The sequence below is a fragment of the Daucus carota genome, chromosome 6, assembly GCF_001625215.2.
Source record: "Daucus carota subsp. sativus chromosome 6, DH1 v3.0, whole genome shotgun sequence".
NCBI classification, from domain to species: domain Eukaryota; kingdom Viridiplantae; phylum Streptophyta; class Magnoliopsida; order Apiales; family Apiaceae; genus Daucus; species Daucus carota.
The window spans coordinates 16935840-16955577 of record NC_030386.2 but is presented as its reverse complement, the minus strand read 5'-3'; the positions used below and the strand labels follow the sequence as shown (position 1 = coordinate 16955577).

The 19738-nt window shown below is 38.0% G+C and overlaps 1 protein-coding gene across 1 annotated transcript; it reads right to left on the bottom strand.

Annotated features, from left to right (window-relative positions):
- Positions 1 to 10487: 10487 nt before the first annotated feature.
- On the bottom strand, positions 10488 to 11380 carry LOC108213203 (indole-3-acetic acid-induced protein ARG7). The gene has a single exon (XM_017384975.2). It carries the CDS (start codon positions 11275 to 11277, stop codon positions 10855 to 10857), a length of 423 nt encoding a protein of 140 aa, XP_017240464.1. The 5' UTR covers positions 11278 to 11380; the 3' UTR covers positions 10488 to 10854.
- Positions 11381 to 19738: the final 8358 nt, after the last annotated feature.

Below are 19738 nucleotides of genomic sequence, written 5' to 3'. Positions count from 1 at the left end.
TGAAGGATGAGATTGAGTTCTTGATCCGAAGAGGAAAGTTATCCAAATTTACCAAAGATGGAGACAAAAATTATCGGGACAATGACAGCCGTGGAGGAGACAATGATGATAAGAGAACCCAGCCTCGAGGGCCTGTGATTAATGTGATCTCCGGAGGACCTACAGCCGCTGGTACTTCCAGTAACTCGAGGAAGGCTTATGCAAGGGAAGTAATGAGTATAGTTGGAGAACCCCCAAAGCGGGCAAAAATTGACTATGCAATGGCATTCGATAACGTCGACCTTGAGAAGGTAAAATTCCCCCATGATGACCCCTTAGTAATTACACCAGTGATTGGAAACTCGTCCGTAAAGAGAGTGCTCATTGATAATGGAGCCTCGGTGGATATTTTGTTTTATGATGCCTATGAAAAGATGGGATACTCCGATACTCAACTGACCCCCTCGGATATGCCTATATATGGCTTCAACAATGTGGAAACCAAGATTGAAGGCATGATCCAACTCCCTGTAACCATGGGTACCGAACCTAGACAAGCCACATGCATGATAAATTTCTTGGTTGTTAAAGCTTCGTCGACCTATAATGCCATCCTTGGAAGGACTGGGATACACGCTTTTAAGGCGATCCCGTCCACTTACCACATGAAGATTAAATTCCCGACTAGGAACGGAATTGGAGAAGAATTAGAAGATCAGAAAATGGCCCGAAGCTGTTATATTGGGGCATTAAGATCTGGAGGAGCCGGGGGGCAAGTGTTACCTATAGAGGACCTTGATGTCCGAGAAGAAGAGGAAAGGAGAGGCAAGCCTGCCGAAGATTTGGTCCAAATCCAATTGTATACAGAAGAACCTGAAAAGGTCACTTATGTTGGAGCATTACTTCAGGAAGATTTGAAACAAGAGCTTGTGAGGTTCTTAAGGAACAACCGTGATGTTTTCGCCTGGACAGCGGCCGATATGCCAGGTATTGATCCCTCATTCATGACCCATAAGTTGAATGTAAACCCCGAAAGGAGACCTATCAAGCAGAAGAAAAGGAACTTCGCCCCTGAAAGGCAAGAAGCCATTAAACAGGAGGTCGATAAGTTGTTGGAAGCAGGTTTTATCGAAGAGATACAATTTCCAGAATGGTTGGCCAACCCTGTTATGGTTAAGAAAGCCAATGGGAAGTGGAGGATATGTGTAGACTTCACCGACCTGAACGATGCTTGTCCCAAGGATTGTTTCCCTCTTCCAAGGATAGACACGCTAATAGACGCCACTGCCGGCCATGAGATGCTAAGTTTCATGGATGGGTTCAGCGGGTATAATCAGATCCGGATGAACAAAGACGACGTCCCCAAAATATCATTCATTACTGACTTTGGTGTATTCTGTTACTTGGTCATGGCATTTGGACTTAAGAATGCAGGAGCAACATACCAACGCCTTGCAAACAAAATGTTTAAACATCTGATTGGTAAGACTATGGAGGTATATGTGGATGATATGTTGGTGAAAAGCCTGGACAAAGCAAATCACCTTGAACACCTTAGAGAGGCCTTTGAAGTCCTGAGGACGCATAAGATGATGTTAAACCCAGCTAAGTGTGCCTTTGGGGTCGGTTCTGGGAAGTTCCTGGGTCTAATGGTCTCGAAGCGTGGTATTGAAGCCAACCCCGACAAGATAAAAGCTATCCTAGATATGGAACCCCCAAGGAGTGTAAGGGATGTTCAGAAACTTACAGGAAGAATTGCAGCCTTGGGAAGGTTTGTATCCAAGTCAGGAGACAAGTGCTTGCCTTTCTTCAAAGCATTAAAGAAGGTTAAGAACTTTGAATGGACGGATGAGAGCCAAGTGGCCTTCGAACATCTAAAGAAATATATGGCAGAGCCACCACTCTTATCAAAACCCGTAGAGGGCGAAATCCTGTATGTATACCTAGCTGTCTCGGAACAAGCGCTAAGCGCCGTCCTAGTTCGGGAGGAATCCAAATCCCAGAAACCAGTATACTATGTGAGCAAGGTTCTGCATGGGGCGGAGCTCAATTACTCAGTGATCGAAAAATTTGCTTTGGCCATGATTACGGCCTCGAGGAAGTTGAGACCATACTTTCAGTCTCATAAGATAGAAGTCTTGACAGACCAACCTCTCCGAAATGTTATACATAGCCCTAAGGCTAGTGGAAGATTGATCAAGTGGGCAATTGAGCTTGGAGAATTCGATATCCGATACAAGCCTCGAACGGCGATTAAAGCTCAGGCCTTAGCTGACTTCCTAGTTGAATGCACCATTAGCAACCAGGAAGTCGGGGGGCAAGGAGACAAGGTAGAAGACCCTACTAAGGAAGAAAAACCTAAAGAATATTGGCTACTATTTTTTGACGGGGCTTCAAAAACAAGAGGTAGTGGTGCAGGACTTGTGCTCCAAAGCCCTGATGGCTTTACTGTGGAATATGCTATTAAGCTAGACTTTCCGACCACCAATAATGAAGCAGAGTATGAAGCATTGATAGCTGGACTTGGTCTAGCTAGAACCTTGAGGGTAAAGAATTTGAAGGTCTTTGGTGACTCAAAGCTTGTAGTCTTCCAAGTGAATGGTGAGTTTGAGGCCCGTGAGGAGACTATGCTGAAATATCTAAGGATTGTTAAGACCCAGATGGCACTATTCGAAGAATGCTTGGTAGAATATGTGCCAAGGGAGGAGAACACCAAGGCTGATGCCTTATCGCAATTTGCATCCTCCGATGATGAGGTATGCTCAGGAAGCGTTTATTATCAGGTTTTGAGAACCCCTAGCATCGAAGCAAAGTTAGTTGCCCCCATTGACACAGGGGCCACTTGGATGGATGAGATTAAGTTGTATTTACAAAACGGTCATCTGCCGCCTAATGCTGATGAAGCACGAAAGTTACAGATTAGGGCCCTTAAGTATGTACTCATTGAGGGGGTCTTATATAGAAAATCGTTTGTGATCCCTTATTTGAGGTGTTTGAGGCCGGATGAGGCTCGAGAAGCCCTTAGAGAAGTTCATGAAGGGGTATGTGGCCAACACCTCGGTGGAAGAGCATTAGCTCATAAAGTAACTCGCCTTGGATTCTATTGGCCAGATATGCTAAAGCACGCTCAAGACTATGTGAAAAGGTGTGATCGTTGTCAAAGGTTTGCACCTGTTGTACGACAGCCACCTGAGATGCTGACATCTATCAATACTCCTATCCCCTTCGCAATGTGGGGGATGGATATTCTTGGACCTTTTCCACTTGCTAGCGCGCAAAGGAAGTTTCTATTGGTAGCTATTGACTATTTTACTAAGTGGATTGAGGCCAAACCACTGGCCAAGATAACCACCAAGCAGGTTGCTCAGTTTGTGTGGGAAAATATTATTTGCAGATAAGGAATACCTCGAATCATGGTTACAGACAATGGGACTCAGTTCAATAACGCTGAGTTTAAAAGTTATTGTGAGGATTACTCGATTGAGTTACGCTTTACTTCAGTTGCTCACCCTCAAGCTAATGGACAAGCTGAGGTGGCCAATAGAATAATCCTCGATGGACTGAAGAAAAGAGTTGAGAAGGCCCAGGGGTCATGGGCCGATGACATACTCCCTATACTATGGGCGTATCGAACCACTTGCAAGATTTCAACTGGGGCAACCCCCTTTCAGCTGGCTTATGGAGCCGAGGCAGTGGTGCCACTTGAAATCACTCATACATCCTCCAGGGTCCAGCAGTATGAGCCAGAAGCCAATGAAGAAGGTATGAGACTTGCACTTGATATGATTGATGAGATTCGTGACGAAGCTCATGCTAAGATTGTGGAAAACCAGAAACGAGCTTCCTATTACTATAACCTACGGGTTAAGGAGCGATATTTCAGGGAAGGAGATCTGGTACTTAGAAAAATTGAGGCTTCAGGGGTAGGTCCCAAAGGCAAGATGGCTCCAAATTGGGAAGGCCCCTACCAAGTTAAGACCGTCACAGGCCATGGCTCATACAAACTTCAAACCTTGGAAGGAGTTGAAGTCCCTAGAAGTTGGCATGCGACCAACTTAAAGATATATTATATTTAATGTCTACTCTGTGATAACGGAAGTTAGTAGTTACCACGAAAATAAGGTCATGTTGACCACTGCCATGTAGTTGATTTCCAAAAATAGTTATTTCTTTTACTAAAATAATAAAGTCCTGAGGATTATCTAGCTTCTTTATCCAAGTAATTTTTGCTTGTACTTGTGTTTTGTTCGATGAAAAGTTCACAAATTCTGATCGAACTTACACATTGAATATAAAACTCCTAAGTTTGGATTCAAAATAGTCAGTTTCGGAGTTTGAAAATTCTAAGTAGGAATTACTCTGATTCATCAATTAAAGATGAAAATCCCGAGGATTACTCTGAGATTTGACTTAACTGAAATCTTACGAAAAGTATTCTAAGTAAAGAATGCTAAATATGCGAGATTAAAAAGTGAGACAAAAGAGAATTTAAATATATAAGTTAAAACCCCGAAGGGTATAAATATCCGAATAATTATAAAAGCAAGCCACGCAGGGCTGAAAAGGAAACCTAGCCTAAGGAAGCCCATCATCGAAGGCATCATCCTGGACCTTCTCAGTCTCCTGGACTTCAAGTTCCCGGGCCTCCTTCTCCTGGGCCTCGTCCCGGGCTTCATCTTGGGCCTCCCCACCTTTCCCAAGATCCATCTCATCCAAGTTGGAGTCTTGGATCATAAGAGTCTCGGTTGGAATCTCCAAAGTTTGAGAGTCCACAGGGTGCGAATCCCCGAGATCCTCGACCGCCATCGGGGAAGGGGTCTCCTCCCCGGGAAGCTTCGGGACGGGGAATCGTTCCAAGGTGACCCCCTCAATTTGGGAACCGAGCTCGTCTATGATCCTTTCCCAACAGGACTTGAAAGTCTCGGGAAAGGATGAGTCGAACTCCTCCGCCAGGATGTCTTCGAACTCCTTGGACTTTTTAAAGTCCTCCACCGCTTCCTTGCGGACCCTCGCCAGTTCCGCTTCCAGAGTGCGGACTTTCTCCTGTTCGGCCACCAACTCGGCCTCCACCCTCCGAAACTGCTCGAAGTTAGCAGTTGAGGCCTCGAAGTAACGATCGCGGTCACGTTCCGCGATCGATTTCTCGGCCCTAACCGCCTTTAGGTTGTGGACCGCAGCCTGGAGGTAGGTATTGACCTACACAAAAAAAATTGCAGTTAGAAAGATTGTCTAAGCAAGAAGAAGACTTAAAAAAAATCAAGGCTTACCGATGCCACGGCTTGGGCCCCCAAGAGCTCAATCTGGAGGTCTTCGCTCGACTCCACCACGTGGGCTCGATCCCGGGGTGTGATCACGCTCCGGGACCACTCAGCGGCCGCCTGTGAATCTCCAACCACCGTATCTTTTTTGAGGAGCCCCCACTCCACAACGTAGGGGCTTGGGTCCTCATCGACGGGCACGGGCCGAGGAGTAAGGAAGGTTGGAACCTTCTCAACAATAGGGGACTTCCCCTCCTTTCGTGGCCTCTTTTCCCGAGGCACCTCGGCTGCCACCGTCTTGGAAGCAGCGGTTTCCCGCTTCTTGAAAATGCTTCCAAGAGCGGCTTGGGCTGCAAGACAAGTAAGGAAATGACATAAGTATTCGCAAAATATGTTGAGAGACAAGTCGAATTTAAAAATCATGGTGGGCTTACCCTCAGGGCCCAAATCACTTAGCCCATGACTTTGGAGTGAGGCCTCAGAAATAAGCAGCGAAGTGTGATGGAGGGAATCCTCAGTCAAAATCTTTATGGCCGCTCTCTCTTCGACCCCTAGTTTAAGGGACCTCATGGCCCCATCCTCAGCCCGGCTAAAATGAGAATAGAAATAATCGGCCCAATCGGCCCCCTCCATATATAAATAAAACCATTGACCCTTCCACCGAGGAAAGGAGTCAGGGGCCGAGTCCGATATGAAAATGCTGCGGCCCTTAGTCCTATACTGGATCTTGACCCAGCCCTCATCGTTTGGTGCGTTAACAAACTTAAACAAATATCTAAAGACGGCCACACTGGGCTCTAAGTTATGTTTTTTACACTGGACTAAAAAACAGTAGATAAACCTCCAGCCATTGGGCTGGAGTTGGTTTGGACACACCCGGGCTTCGGCCAACAACCTATAAACAAACATTGGAGGGGGAAGCCTGAAGCCCGCGTAAAACATTTCTTCATAAACCCTAATGGTCCCAGGCCTAGGGTAGCAAGCCCTATCATTTGGGCCTGGAGCCACGGCCCTATACGGATGCTCTATCCCAAATAATTTAGCCATTATATCTACATCCTTTTGTTTGTATTTAGAGGGATGATTATATGCATCAAGATGATGAAGGTTGGGAAAAGCCTGACCAAACTCGCTAAGTAAATCACGTAATGAAACAACGCTAGCATGGACGAGGGATTTTTTACCTCGCCGAACACGAGCATTAGCGGCCGGAGGCTGAGAAAGTTGAGATTGCTGGGATTGCTGTGATGATGCAGAATCAGCCATTGATCTTCTTCGGATGAAGGTATGAAACCCAGAAACTGATGAAGAAACGATGAATATTGCTCGGAAACTGGAAAAAACGCTTGAAGATCGGCCGGAATCTGGGGAATCCTTGAAGGTTGCCGGAAATTAGCCTTAAATCTCGCCGAAAAACAAGGAAAATCGAGAGAAAGCTAGAGAGTGTTTGAGGATATTTGAACTAGGAAACTTTGGAAATTTTGAAGTGAAATGAGAAGTGAAACTCTCAGTCTCTAGATTTATAGAAAGTCCTAGCCCGTTCATTTGCCCGTAAACCCTAGGGTTCACGGCTTACAGCCGGTGAAATGGGCTTTGGGCCGGTTGAAAGGCCTAAACACAGGCGGGAAGCCCTTTAATTTGAAAAGACCAACCCCTTCTAGAAGAATCGAGAGAATTCTTGAAGACACTTGAAAAATTTAAAGGAAAAAACTAGATAATATAGGCCTGACAAGTTCTAGACTGAGGCCCACAGCATATAGCGGCATCACACTCCTAGGCGTGCCAAATTGATGGTCTCCTTGGCGGGGGTAGCCACGCCTAGGGCACTTTTGCTAATTGAGCAAAAAAAATGCTATTTATTACGAAAAATAAATGAAAATTCTAGCGAAAATGAAGTTTGTATAAATATGTCTCCTGGGCGTCTGTATACACGCCAGGGGAGCACTACCAAATAAAGCCTTGTGAAGGCCCTAAAATCAACCACGCCCAGGAGGCATCTCTCCTAGGCGTGGTGTATAATTGTGTCTCCTTGGCGGGTGTACCCACGCCAAGGAAGCACTAACAAATAAAGCCTTGTGAAGGCCCTAAAATCAACCACGCCCAGGAGGCATCTCTCCTAGGCGTGGTGTATAATTGTGTCTCCTTGGCGGGTGTACCCACGCCAAGGAAGCACTAACAAATAAAGCCTTGTGAAGGCCCTAAAATCAACCACGCCCAGGAGGCATCTCTCCTAGGCGTGGTGTATAATTGTGTCTCCTTGGCGGGTGTACCCACGCCAAGGAAGCACTAACAAATGAAGCCTGTGTAAAGGCCTTGAAGTCAACCACGCCTAGGAAGCATTGCCACTAGGCGTGGTATGGAATTATGACTCCTTGGCGTGCGTACCCACGCCAAGGGAGCATGTCACAGTGGAAGCTACGTCAAGCACGCCTAGGAGACATAACTCCTAGGCGTGGCATGCTAAAATGCCTCCTTGGCGGGGGTACCCACGCCAAGGAGGCAGAACAACCAAGACATCAACCAACCACGCCCAGGAGACATAACTCCTAGGCGTGGCAAGCTAAAGTGCTTCCTTGGCGGGGGTACCCACGCCAAGGGAGCATCTCAGGGAGAGGGATGAATTTCTATTAAAGAATTATTTAATTCTTAAAAGAAATGTCCCAAAAATTCCAAAAATAGGGAAAAATACAAGAAAAATCATAAAATTGAAATTTTAATTTCGAATATATTTTTTGAAAATTATTTAAAGGCTCGAAAAATTTTAGAAAATTGGAATTTAATCATAAAAATTCCAATTAATTTGAATTTAGCCCTGAGAAAATACGAAAGTACTCGAAAGTACCATTACAAACGTAATTTTGAAGAATACTTGTTGTACCAATAAAAAGACTCGTAGTGTCATGAAAACGACTCGAAAAGTCAAAAGAAAGACTCATGTCTTCCGATACTTCAATCAAAAATGAAGTACGATCCCGAAGGATACGAAACAGAGCTATCTTTACTATACAGTCAATTCGAATCATCTCTCGAATTGTTTCAAAGTAGTCAAGATCGGTGAGATCCTTGCGCTATTTATGGAACTTCAGACCTTGGACGATGGGAATTTGCAGAGGTTAGCTTTCTCGCATGATATATGAATCAGGAGCTCAGAAAGCCGACGAGGACTCAGCAACTTTTGAAAAGTTTTTACAAAACTTGTCGAAAGTTGGGGGGCAAATGATATGGGTCAGAAGTAATATTTAATTATTATTAGATATTAAAAGCCCAAGAACACTAAAGCCCAGTTAAATAGGGCATGCGGCTCTTAAATATTAATTAATTTCGTAATTAATTAATAGAGGCCCAGTCAGAGGTCCAGTTACGAGTCCAAATTCTATAATACATCTGATTCTAGCAGATAAATATTCAGAAGTTCGGATAAACGTCAACAACAAGAGGATAAGAGCTCTATCTTATCTCTTGCTTCGAAACCTACTTCGATAGAAAGTCTGATACATGGAATCATACTTCCATCCGACTTCTGACTCTGAAGCGCCTATATAAAGGGCTCTACCCCTCATAACTATAACTACGTTTTGGACTTGATTCTTCTTCACACAGAAGATACGTAGGCATCTCGCACCGAGACCAGTCCGAAGCACGAATCGCTCACCCCCGTTTTTAGTTCTATAACAATTCGGGTATAGTATTATATACTTAACAAAATGGTTGTGAAAAGTGAAAACAAAGTGATGCCACAAGAAATATTTGTGAAAACCGCAATTGTTACTTCTCTACATTCTCCACATGTAAAAACATTTTATATATCGATTTTCTTGACAAAATGATGTGATAGTGTTTGTTGATCATAGTCGCGTAAATGTATTTTTATCTGAGTTGTTTTATTCTGAAAATGAAATTGCAAGAAATCCATCACTTGTTTGATTTTGTTACACCATCGAACAAATAATTTCTTTTTTACTTTCTTGTTAATTTATCGGTCTCTGATTTATATTTCGTTGCGACCTCCGTGTTTTACATATGATTATGCATGTTCTAGTTAGATTGTCGTATTATGTTTTTTCTCATAATTTCCAACAATTTAATATTTTGATTTTGTATTAGATTTTATTGTGATTGAGAATTTTTGCGATTTATATAACAAAGTCCAAATGCTATTATTATTGTTGCTCTATCTTAGAAAAGAAAACCATTATTTAACATAAATATTTTATTTGTATAATAATATCATAATTTTTTATTTATATAACAATATTTGAATTTTTAAAGCGCTTTCTTTTTTATTTATATCATAATATTTAGTTTGAATTCAACATTCACAGACGAAATACTACACAAGCAACCTAAAATGACCAAATTATTATATTATTGCAGATTATAAATATAAAAATTATTTAAACACAAACATTATAAAGTTCTAATTTATAAGTAACTTTACACATATATTAGTATTATACAAATTGGGCATGGAACCTAACGAGTTGAGTTACGGATTTATAATTAGTCGAAAAATCGAGGACTAATTAAAAGGATTGATCAGAGTAAAAATCAAATGTATTTTAATACTAAAATATTATTTAATATGTATTCGTTCTGTCCCATCAAGTTTTTTATGTTACTTTTTGGCACATATTTTGAGTCTGACATGTTATGATTTTTTTTAAAAAAAATTTTGAAAAAAATTTTGGCGTTTAAACTTTTAATTAAAAAAAAGAAAAAATACATTATTAAATATACTCTACAAATGTCTCAAAATATGTGTAAACAGTGTACGTAAACAATCATGCGGGACGGAATAATATGTAGTTGGTGTTATATTAGTTGTTTATCAACAAATATATATTTATTATATCATAAATTCTAAAATTGTTCATTTTTAAAATAAAACAATATATTATTTTAATAATTATATATATTTTGATCAAGAAATATTTATAAAGATTAATCATATTTCAAAAATCGAATCACAATCATCTTATAAGCATTAATCGAGAATCGGTCGATTAAATGAGAAATTTTTAGAATTTGATAAAATCAGACAAGCAATCCCATTATTCACTCTAAATATGATATACCGAGTATATTTATACATTTTATTTATATAATTTTTTATTCTTTGATAGATTTTATTTATATAATTTTTAAACATGCAACAAATATAATTTAGTCAACGAGCACCGCGAGATACTTCTCTTTGTTTTGATATCAATTTTTTTGGATGAGTCGATTTAATATAGTTAGGCACAATCATAATTCAACTTGTCTCAACAATTTCACTAATCATCATTAATCATCATACTCGTAATTTACAAAAGTGAACCAACCAGCACTAACTCTGAGTGAATACTTTTATTGATTAATGTTGCCTCCCTTCACTCGGATCTCGACCCGGGACGACTCGGTGGTAACTCAGTCCCACCTACTTGCCATCTCCATCGTTTTCACCTCGACTCGGTAACTCAGTATTCACCTATAAAAATTCGAGGTGAAAAACATAACAAAACAAATTTGAAAATGACGACCCATTTGGGTTCACTCAGAGACTCGTCAAACTCGTCCTCATCATTGTGCAAACGAGTCAATATCCGAGTCAACTCGGCCGAGTCAAAACTCAACGTCACCAAATTGATTTCTCAGTAACCCCATTAAGCAAAGGCCGCGACTCGGGCCAAAACTCGGCATTATTCCTTACGTCCACGTGGCAATTCTCCTCGATTTTCGCGAACCGGGTCGGGTTCTTCGAATCCGACCAGGACAAGCACTTGATAATCTCCTCAAAAACCAACTCATCACACGGAATAGCCAATGGGCCTGTATTGCTAAACCCATACTCCTCTTCGGCCCGGACCAACAAGTCCCTAAACACGGCGTGGTTCAGGTACTTCGCGGGCACAACGAATCTCCTACAGCTGGCACCCACAGTGACCGCCACGTGTCCTGATGGCACATCGGACGGTATACGGGAGGCCGCCTTTTGACGCCAACGTTTTAACATGGTACGGAGGCGCACAATGTGTCTGATTTTGCTGCACGCCGACATTTCCTGTTTGGGTGGTCCGAGGAAACGGAAGTGGACAGTGGGGAGATGCTTAGGGGCTGTTTGGATTGATTGTTGGTTTTTTTGTGGGAGGGTTTGATTATGGAGAGAGTGGGGGTTTAATAGGGAGTTGAATTGGGTTATGCCCTCGGAGTTGTGTGTATTTACGAGATTGTGACGGCAGTACATGCAAATTAAATAATCAAATTAAAAAATGGGTGCTTTTTCCTTGCATGACCTGCAATTGGCTCATAATTATAATATATTTTTTGGGGTTTGTACTGTATGAACAAGAATCAAAAATCAAACGAAGTCAGAAACACCGTATGTTCCGGTGAACAAGCAGAATGAGCCGTTTGACTTAATTTTTTAAAAATATAATAATTAATTAAAAATATGAGATTATTTATAAATCTAAATTTATAAATAATTTATAAGTTTTACGAAAATTATGAATGATTTATGATTTATTGATAAAAAAATAGTAAAATTATAATAATATCATAAATAATATTTTTAGAAGATGATGATAAATATTTAATATTTAGCATTGGACTTTCCCTTTCCCTACACAAATTAACTCACAAAATTATCAAAAAGTTTTGTTTAAAAATTTATTAATTCTTGTAAAAGCAGGCAATTATTAGATTAAAAATCTCACATCTGTCTATACAATGATTTACTCTGGTAATATGTAATTGAAATAATCGATTGTAGTAGATCATAAACAATATTGTAAAAAACGGGAATCGGATTTGTAGTCATGGAACAACGATTAATCAGAAATTAGTTGAATTGATCTGAGATTAATCGGATTGATGAATGATTAATCAAATATTAAATCAGTTCGACGAATTATAGAATAAAAATTAATCAGTTAGTGATTAATCGCTAACTCTTTGAACATAGATCGTAAATAGTAATTCTTATATACTTGTTATCAAATATATGTTCAAGGAACATTAAATTGATGATTGAATAATTTTTCGAATTAGGTTCACCAAACACATAATTTAGAACAGTAGTTATTTATCGACATTGCAGGCTAAATTTTTATCGGTCTTTCTAATGTGTGCCCAAGGGCACACAATAAGCACCAACTCTCATGTAAATGGCTTTTTTGATTGGTGGAATTGGTGTGAATGCAGGGGGCCATCAACATTTATTATCTATCCAGCAATCAAAAGCTAATATTCTTATGGGAGTTAATGATTATTGTGTGCCCATGGCACACCATAGAAAATTTGAATTTTTATTGTAGGTTCGACTTTGCTTTGATTCCCAATTTGGCACAGATTCCAACCCTCTAGAACAATAGACGGCAGGAGTGGTACTATTAGTGGTGGGGGGTTTGTAAGCAGCTTTTCCACAATCATAGCGAGTTTAGTCAGGATTCACAAAATTATCGCAAAGGTTATGGGGATTTAGTCTATGCTATATCCTTTAGAATCGGTTGGGGATGGTGTTTTAATAGCGAGATGTCTTTCAACTCCAAGAGGTCGAACTTAACAGTATTTTCTGATTTATTTTCTTTGTTTATCGAGCCACAGATTACAAATGTTAATATATGTTGTTCTTTTCTTAACCCCATGTGCCCTGTTACCATGATCTCATACTAAATCTAATCTATGATAAATTCTAGCGATATACCTTAAATTTTTTATTATATATTTATAAAGAAAAGTTATAAGTAGTGTGGGAGTCTTACGGTGTCATTCTTTAAAATTGGAAAATATAATTTAGTACATTCAATTTCGTTTTTGTTATTTTACAATATTTTAAATGTTTTGTTATGTTAACGCACGATAATCTGATTAATAAATATAGAAAATATTTTTATAAATCAGTAAGACACTATATTTTATTATATAAATGATCTTAGTCGTCATTTATATGAAAAAATCCAATCAGATAATTTATTTGAAACAAAATTTATATGTTAATTGATGTATATATAATCACAATCAAATATATCTCCAAAAATCGAAATTATATAATTTCTCGTAAAGTCTTCAAAATATTAAAATACATAATTATCCATATTATTTTTTTACTGACACTTTACAATACCAATGAACACATAATATGAAAAATAGATAAAGATTAATAGTTAATCACAGACTGAAAATCACAGCCACAAATATGTGAAAGACATAGCCAGGAATTAAAATAAAATCTTCACCAGATAAAGGAAATCAAGAAGATTAAGATTTGGAACGTTAGTGCTATGAATAGAGTCCGTGTTCATCTCCCCAAGTGTCACTACTCACTATAACATAGCTTTATGGTTCTACCCTACATGCATGTTAAGCTTCATGACAATCCAACAAATCTCAACAAATACAACATCAACAAATACAACGTATTAGTGCATTGTTCAATGTTTTGAACAGACTGCCGAACACTTAACACATCTTTTGTTACCTTAATTAAGCAACCAAATCTCCAGACTGCAATGGACCCTAATTAGTACACAACTAGCTCCTTACATTTTCGAAAAATTAACTTTTCAGAATAGTGCAAAATATATACGTATATAACTCCGATCTAAAATATACTCTGGATACACCGATATTACGATATACCCAAAGATTGAGTTCGATTATCAGCAATCATGATTGACCCAGGACTTCTGAGTACTGATCATTGTGATTCAGTGAACTGTATCTGTATGCAAAGTTGCCTTAGTCTTCTGCAAGTGTCTATATATATTTTATCATGCAACTAGTTATCTCGATACAATAAGATCCAAATTATAACATGTACGTGAATGCATGTGTTCATAATTGCCATGAAATTACTTTTAATATTTTATATATTGTTTCACTTGCTATCCATGCATGTGTAGATTTACAAGATAATATATATTGTTTCATGACATTAATACATGCTGCAAATCAGAACTTTCAAAAATTCGGAGATGCCTTGCTTAAAATAACATAAATAACATAGAATATTTTAATGGCCGGTAAAAGTTTTACTCATATTAGGTTAATCGAATTAGTAGAGACTGCATGAAAATTCTTTTTATAAAAGTTAATTTATTTTTTGACATTAAATGGTATATTAGGCACGTATATCATCAGGTCCGGTTTTATAATGTGTGTGGTCTTTGAAAAAAAATAAAAATTCACGGTCTTAATTAATAATATATATATATATATATATATATATATATATATATATATATATATATATATATATTATTTTATACCTTTTTTTATATATCTGTACATAAATAATTGACAAAATTGGGAAACACTTGTATATTAATTTTTTTTTTTTACGTAAGTGCACGACATCTATATGTTTCATAGTAATGTGTTCGACTCTTAGTCATTTTATGTGATCATATCCTACTTAGATAATAATATTTTTTTATTTATTTCAGATTATTTTCTTTGGTCCCGTCCTATTTTGTATAAGTTTTTTTACATCTTACAAGCACGTTTGTAAGAAATAAATGGTTAGTTTAATTTTGATCACCAAAAGAGATCTAATAGATATCAGATAAGCGTATTTTTAAATATATATGCAATTTCAAATAAATATTATAAATATGAAATTCGTTTTTTAAGACATCCACACCAAGTACTCTCTGATCCACATTATATTGGTCTTTTATGTGCTTTGATCATATAACAAATCTTAATATTTTTGTAATTTTTTTTTCTGAATAAAAATATAATACTCCCTCCGTCCCATTTTAACAGCCTTTTTAGAATTTGGTTGTTGTCCCAAAATAAGTGATTTTTTCTTGTTTTCGTGAACTATTTGGTAGGTGAATTTCAATTCTACCCCTCATTAATGCACCTTATATTTTCTATGCAATACAAATAGTGGTTTAGTTTGACTTTACTAGGGGTAGCTAGGTAAAAGTATTCAAATAAACACCTCCATAAATGTAAAAATTGGTTTGTGTGCATCTCTCTAAAAAGGCAGTTAAAATGGGACAGAGGGACCCGAGCACTACATGACCCGGAGATGATTCCAGACTCAAACACAACCTATCCACCCTTCCCCCGATCGGCACACAAGAGTCCAAGCCGACACCTGAACAAGCCACAGTCTGATATGACAAGGACGGGACCTAACAGTCAACTACTGCACAAATGAGACAATTGCAGGAATATTCCAAAATACTATTCTGCAACTGACACTTGGACGGTGTCAAGCATGCACAAATGAGACAATTGCAGGAATATTCCAAAATACTATTCTACAACTGACACTTGGACAGGTGTCAAGCATCCAGCCCCCACAGGTGGACAGTCAGGATACAAGGTACATACCCTTAAACCCTTATCTTTAGCCTATAAATAGGGTAAGGATCAAAGGTTTAAGGGACACTCTTCTCTCCACATTTATTTTTTACACACATATGCACTCAGCAAATATAAACACTTAAGCAATCACATACAACAATCTCCATACACACACTCTCTACATTGATAGATAGCTCATTTTTCGACCATCTACTTTCAAGTCTGCTCTTTTACTATCACGCCGGAGGCGCCGTGGGTCCAATCCCCTCTAACGTTGTTTGGAGGCACCCATCCAGCAGTTACACCGCAAGATGATGGAGCACGACGGAGAAAGGACTGAAACGGAATCTGAAGTTATCACAAATGTTTTTAGTTGCAAAGAGAAAATTTTAAAAATATTAAATTTTAAATATGTGATCAATCCTTTCTTTGATGTCTAAAACGCCAAACGTTACCATTTTAATGATACACAATGACCAATTTTCTTTGGATCGATAAAAAAAACCCGTCACTAAAACTTGTTCTTCCTCGATTTCGTTATCAAACACTTACTCCCTCCGTCCCTTTTTACTTGTCCCTTTTGAAAAAATAATGCATCTTAAGAAAATATTAGGTGGATATCTTGTTTTCATACATATCCCTAATAAATGTAATGAATTAGATAGAGTTGTGTATATATATATCGGTTTTTCTATGGTGTGCCCATGGGCACACATTAAGCACAAAATTTGATAAGTTCCTTATGTTTTGATTGGCTTACACTTTTGAATAATGATGGACCCCCTTGCAATTACAACAACCAAACCAATCAAAAACCTCCAATTTCATTGTTTTTAGTGCTTAGCATGTGCCCATGGGCACACACTAGACAAACCCTATATATATATGCTAGTCAAACATTGGAAGTTGTTACATTTTGAAAAAGCATACAAAAGTTGCTTTGAAAAGAGAAGTGGACAAGTAATTTGGGACAATTTTTTTTTTCAAAAGGGACATGTAAAAAGGGACGGAGGGAGTAACATATCTTGTGTATTTAATGCATCTAATATGAGTAGACAAATAATGCATCTGTGGGAACAGTGCACTGAGATGAATACAGGAGTATCGTTTTTGAATGCATGTCGATGAGATTACAACCAGTTACAGTCTTACAGATCAACATGGACGGTTAAGGATTGGCTCGTACTTCAAAGCAGACCGTTGGATGAGGACATGCTCAGTTGCCGACGTGTCCTTATTTTTCTTGAAGAAAGGCATGGATTCACCAAAAAAAATCACCAACTTGCTCAGTTGGCAGTGAGACCCTACCCTTCTGCTCATCTTATAACTTATGTGGGTGATACCAAATATTAATACTCCCTCCGTCCCATTTAGATGTATACATTTGTATCGGGCACGGAGACTAAGAAAAGTGTATAAAGTAACGTAAAGTAATAAGAAAGAGAAAGAAAAGTAGGTAAAGTGGTGGGACCCATTAATATTTAAGTGATAGATTTAGAAAAGTAGATGAAGTTAGTGGGTGAGTGGGATTTTTATATTATAAAAATTTACTATTTTAGGAAAGTTTTGAAATGTATAGAATTGAATGGGACATCCCGAAAAGGAAAGTGTATAGAAATCAGAGGGACGGAGGGAGTACTATTTTATAAAATTATTGATTTTGCTCCTTTATGCTAGCATCCCACTGATGAAAAACAGTTGACTGGTTGAAATTATTTGAAGCAGAAAGAGAAGTGAAGAAGGTCTAGGTTCATAGGAGGTGCTGAGTTGGACTGAGCATGTCACGGACCTCGAGGTCCCATGGGCCCATCAATCTTTCTTATACGGCCCAGTTGGATTTTCATATTCCAACTTTCCAAGAGATAAACATAAAATATTTCCACTCCCGTGGGGGTAAGAAGGTGGCCTTTTTTGTCAGGGGTTTTGGTACATAACAACTGATTGTTATAGAGCTCTTAAACACACAGCTTCATTACCACAGATATGTATTTCAAGGATTGGGATTGAAACCTATTCTTTTAAATATACGCTATAATTTTTCATGGATAGGGACTTTCCCTTTCCGCGGAATTATAGCGAATACTTAAAAAAAATGAAGTTTTAATCTGGACCCTTAAAATATAGATCCGACGACCCTGAAGTGTGTGTTAAATAACTTTTTTGTCAGAGACCAGGATCCTTTTGTTAGAACATAGAACACAATGCTAATATTGTATTTGGTTGTGAAGAATTGTATGGAATGAAATGATTGAAAGTAAATGAAAATAGTAGAGTTAAAATAAAAGTAATGAGAAAAAGTGAGGGTGAAATCATTATGATAAAATTTGAGAAGAAAATTAGTATAAGGAGAAAATCTCATAATAATCACAACGTACTTCTGATACTCGGCAGCTGAATGAGGACTTCAAGAGAAACGAGAATAAAATAACGTAACATTGAATTTTGTACATTAATAAAGGTTGAATCGGGATTATGTACTAATTTTCAACTGAAATATATTATTTATAAAATAAATTCTGAATTACTTGTTAAAATTTTGTCAAACCATTAAACTGGTCTAACCCCGCTAGAGATCTGAGACCGTAGAAAGCATTTAAAGATGGATAGTGTATCATAAGAATACAAACACCTGAATTTAAGTAATCCGTCTTTTGGAGCTGCTTTACAAGATGGCGACTGTTTAATAAAGGACTTTACTTAATAATTAATCTCCAACTCTACAGTGTAAGTATACTAATCTAATGTCCTGTGATTGCTTTTATCTGTTTCAACGATTGGAGCTTAGTGCTAATGACGTTGGATTTTGTCATTAAAGGTCGACAATCTTATTCAGCCACATAATTAACTTATGCCTTGTAGCTGGCAGAAGCCATTATTTAATTAATTATCCTGAGGAAATATTATCAGATAATTATTGTTTGCTTTGGCGTGTGCCAAGCAAGCACGAGGGGCTGACACGTATATGATTGTACGAGTAATGCTTAATTATGGCGTTATGGAATCTGCTTAGCTGCTAATATTAAGATTAAGACGAAAAAGACCATAAAAGACAATGGCGGCACCAACGTGAGGCCATACAAATTGTTGCCTGTGTTATATATATACTGTATAAGCATCTGGTGTCATTTTTTTTATGATCCAGATCAGTGGTGCAACATATCTTAGCATATATGATATGATTATTTGATTTTAATTTTTGAGTTTGTCTATCATGGGCACATGTTAAGCGCGAAAATTTTTGCATTTAGATATTGATGTGATTAGTGTATTTGCAGGGGTCCACCATATTAAGAAAGAGAAGACAATTAAAATGATCTAAATACAAAAAATTTCACGCTTAACATTATTGAAAAACCGTTAATTTTTAAGTTGGTAAATAATTTATTTTGAGTATAACATTAGTTCGGAGTAACTTAGAATTGTTTCATCGTGGTATATCAAATGTGCTGTAAAAGTCATTCGTTGGGAAGCTTAACCTTATCTATAAAGCACAGATTTTTAACTCTTTAGTCTTTACTTGTAAAGTCTAATTATTTTAGAAAAAGGGTAAAGAAGATTATTATAAGTAAAAGATGGGGTAACCCTCAACTGTACTAAAACTGAAAAGAAGACAGTACAGATGGAGGTGCACTAAAACGTACCAGAGCTGTACACAGCATGTGTGTGTGTATAGTGTGCTATGTTAAGCAAGAGCTACAGTAATTAAATAATAATTGTGCTGCTACAAAAGCTTGCATTGTATGGTTAGAGGCAGCTTTTTGTTGGTTCAAGAATCTTGGTTGATAGAGCAACAGCTGATTCGCAATAGCTGATCCAACACACGCCCCACTCCATTCCTAAACCCAAAGCTTTTCGTTTTCCAAGTTTCTCTGACCTTATTCTTGCAGTCTAGCCCTGAGCGTAGACTTTTACTTTTTGGACGGCCACAAATTCACACCTTAACATGATTCATGCAATTGTATTTAGATTTAAATGTACTTTTACATCAATTTGATTTTAGATAAATATATTTTCTAATAATTTATCACAAGTATTTCGCATGTTTTAGAAATACATTAGAGATAAGACACTTTGAGAGAAATTGATATATTATTTGTGAGAGAGATAGATTACAATGTAGAACATAGACCCTTTATATAGGCTATGTACAAGAGAGTTACAAGGAGTCAAAAAGTCAAAAGACACAAGTTATAGGAGCT

Bases quoted from the DNA above. Each gene is read 5' to 3' on its own strand.
- LOC108213203 (XM_017384975.2), bottom strand. From the start codon at position 11,277: ATGTCGGCGTGCAGCAAAATCAGACACATTGTGCGCCTCCGTACCATG.